We start from the raw sequence: 3,545 nt of genomic DNA on the forward strand, positions 1-3,545 counted from the left end.
GTGTGACGGGATTCGAACCCGCGACCCACAGATTGCGAGTCGAGCACCCTAACCACCTGGCCATGCCGGGCCCCGTAAGTAATGAGGACAAATTTTGTACCTGCTGTAATTTAGTCTAATTAACAGATGTATGTAAAAATATCAATATGTAAATACAAGTTATTATTTAGAGCGATACAACTTTTCAAAATATTAAGTTTCTGTATACTAAGACAGTCTCTACTAGCATTGTAGTAGATATAAAGTGTAAATGAAATGTTCCTTACCAGTAACAAGTCACCCGTCTTTGATGCACTTATCACACCTGAAAGACAGTAAATTTAGAAATGTATCAATTTTGTATTGATAATTCGTATAGTGCATGTTAGTAACTAGTAAAAAAATAATGTACACAATAAAAATAACTTCCGATCAGAGTAAGCTATGTATTTTGAGGGAAACTAAAAATCATCCTGTCCATCAGCATACCTACTTAAATATATATTTCTACGTAACTACTTATAAAGATCAAAATGCATTGTTTCATCATTTGGGTATCCTCGCTGTTAACAACATTTTCGGCCATAAACCCAATAATATCTCAAAAGGTTTGGCCAGCTTAGGAGATTTAGGTTAGTCCTAAAAAAATTGTAATGTAACAATGCAAAAATAGCCTATCTTACTTAGAGAACTGACAAACAGTAGCTATTATTTTGAATCATAGTCGTCGATGTATATTTCTTTGGAATCCTGCTCTTTCTAACACTAAACTTTATCCATGTTACAGCTAGAGCACCCACATCTGCTCTTTTTTATTATCATTATTATTAAGAATGTGAAGATCTGAGAAACTGAGGTTAAACTGGATAGACGGTGTACCCCCAACGTAATTTGGGTCTTACTTCCGCCAGTACCTCAAAATCCAGGGCACATTGCATAACTACCCACCATATGGTGTGTGCCCAGATGGTACATGTCTGTTTTATAGCTGCGTCGTTGTTTCTATTTTCTTTTTTTTCTCGTTCATTTTCAATATACTATTACAAAAAAATATTTTTCTTCTAAGGTTTGGATATGCTGTGTTAAATTCACGCTATTATTCCTTATGATGTAATCTTCTTTTTTTTCTCTATCTTTTTTTACACACACAAATAAAGAAACAAGCTATAGCTTAATTCCGTGGAAAATACTATGAAAAAGTCTACAAAATTTTAAATAAATTTTATTCTTTACTAATTTCGCATCTATAGATGAAGCATATAAACCCGAACAACACCCACATAGTGAATAAAAGTCTATACAGACTAACTCTAAGCAACAAAACGTTTTCTTTTATAAATAAATTAACTTCGACGCCTGTTTATTCATAGCATTTATTAGGTTTTAAATATTATTGGTTAAGCGCAGTCTGCAAAATAATTCCTAGTATATATATAAAAGAGTAATTAAATGCTTTTTAACAAGTGATTTTGATAAACTCATTCTCATTCTTAAATTTTCAGTTTTCCAAACAGACTTGTAACCATTCATATACATATGAATATCAATATTGTATATGCATTACAAGTTTAGATATTTAATGTCAAATAACATACATTTTACCGCACGGAATAGTTTGCAAAGAATACTTCATTCTACTGTTAAGTGCTGTACTTACCTTCCGAAGATTTCTCTGAAACATTCCTGAAAAATAAATATATTAATATCTCAGAATTAAAGACATTATTCTTAGTGCTTAATTCATACACCTTTGGTAAAAATAATTCCTTATCTCACATATTTCATAAATTGAATGCGATATTTAAGTTAATATTATAAATACAGGATAATATATTATTTTAGTCGTAGACGTGTAACATTATGCTTTGTCGGTTTCGTAATATGCAACACAGAAGGAGATTCCCAAAATAAAAGAATTAAAAGCTCATATTCTATTCGCTGAATGTTTTGATGAGCTAAGATTATATAAGAAAGTAAGTCCCTAGAAGTTAATTCGTCTACTTCTGCTAGAACTTGAAGTTTAATAATGTATTAAATTTATCAATTCTGTTTCTATTATACTTTTTTTTTTACTAAATGAAATACACTAATGTTTTCTGATGAAACTTAGGCGAAAATTCAAACATTTTACTTATAATAAGCCAATTGTGGAGGAGAAAAAATAAACTACATATACATAATATAGAATATTAATATAAATAAATGAATAAATATATATATGTATATATATTTATAACATGCACACACAAATGTTAAAAAATAAGTCATCAAAAATACTAGTTTAGACTTTTAACTTTGCACACAAAAAAGATCATATAAAGTACATGAAAATTTAGCAAAGCATTAAATACTTACTCAATATCTGTTAAGCAACCAATATTCATACTGTAAAAGAAATGAACACAGTAAGTAGATTAATCTTTAAGCATTTTACACGTTATAATTTAGTAATGAAAATTATATAATATTTTTACGCTTTGTTTAAATAACTGCTGAGAAGATACCTACGAAACATAAGCATAACAGTGATTTCTTGGAAATTAAATACAACAACTGAATTTTACTTAAGAGCACTTTGATCGTCCACGGTCGTTTCAGTACGTTATTTTTTGAACATCCTGGTACTAAAGACCTACAACGTTGTTTCGTATGACGCAAACAGTAACCAGAATAAACGTTAAGAAAAACATTACTCGACTATCATTTTAAAGTACATTCTTAAAAGTTCTTTTATCAGTATAACGCACAACAGTCCATTAAGTTAAAAAAGTATTTACCTCTCTGATCCTTCCGAAGAAATCTGAAGGGGGGTTTCATCTCGGCTAATGGGACTGGTCGTTCCGCTTTGTTCGCTTCCATTAAATGCAACTGTTGAGACATCGCTTTCAAAAAAATCTGTACTGTCTTGATCATTTGTTTCAACAGGGGTTGTATCATCAGGGTCCAGAATAAACAATTCATCAGCACATATGTCTACTACGTAATATAAGTGTTCCTGGGCTCGATCAATTCGAAAAAATCTTTCTGCTGTACAAGCTGTAGAATGTATGTGATTTGATTTAACACAAAATTAACTATTGTTTTTTAAACATTTTTATTCGGTAATTCCTAAATAAAGACACGTTACACGTTTTCAGTAAAAAAACGTTAATAGAATTTAGACTTAATGTATAACGTAATAAATCACGCAGTACTGTTATTAACTTTCCAACAACCAAAAAAGTTTTACTATGTTTTATTTTATCAGAATGCTTTATTATTATTAACACCCAGTCTGTGAGTCAATGAGACCGAACTCTGGGAATTGGGTGGACAATAGAAGGGTGCCATGGTTTCCAGTACTCAAGTTAGAGCAAAAAGATGTACTTTGATATAAGGATATATTTTTTTAACTTCAAAAGACCACAATTTACTGTACAAAATCTCGCCTATCAGTAGTGTTCGTCACGAAGATGCGGAGTTTAGGGGTTTGGCCGAACTGTGTTCCCCCTCCCCGTACAAAAAAAAGAAAAAAAGAATAGAAATCTGGTTTGAGAGAAAGATTTGTTTGTTTGTTTGTTTGTTTG

General features: G+C 30.8%; 1 protein-coding gene across 1 annotated transcript in view; it reads right to left on the reverse strand.

Moving 5' to 3' along the window:
* Positions 1–3,545, reverse strand: part of LOC106464779 (eye-specific diacylglycerol kinase-like) — a 263,541-nt gene that overhangs the window by 13,621 nt on the left and 246,375 nt on the right. The window contains exons 22-25 of the mRNA XM_022393146.1: positions 2,757–3,015; positions 2,335–2,364; positions 1,637–1,662; positions 267–304 (exon numbers count right to left, since the gene is read on the reverse strand). Of these exons, the coding sequence (XP_022248854.1) occupies positions 267–304; positions 1,637–1,662; positions 2,335–2,364; positions 2,757–3,015 (353 nt within the window). The remainder of the gene's footprint in view (positions 1–266; positions 305–1,636; positions 1,663–2,334; positions 2,365–2,756; positions 3,016–3,545) is intronic.

The sequence above is a fragment of the Limulus polyphemus genome, unplaced genomic scaffold (assembly GCF_000517525.1).
Source record: "Limulus polyphemus unplaced genomic scaffold, Limulus_polyphemus-2.1.2 Scaffold63, whole genome shotgun sequence".
Lineage (NCBI taxonomy): Eukaryota > Metazoa > Arthropoda > Merostomata > Xiphosura > Limulidae > Limulus > Limulus polyphemus.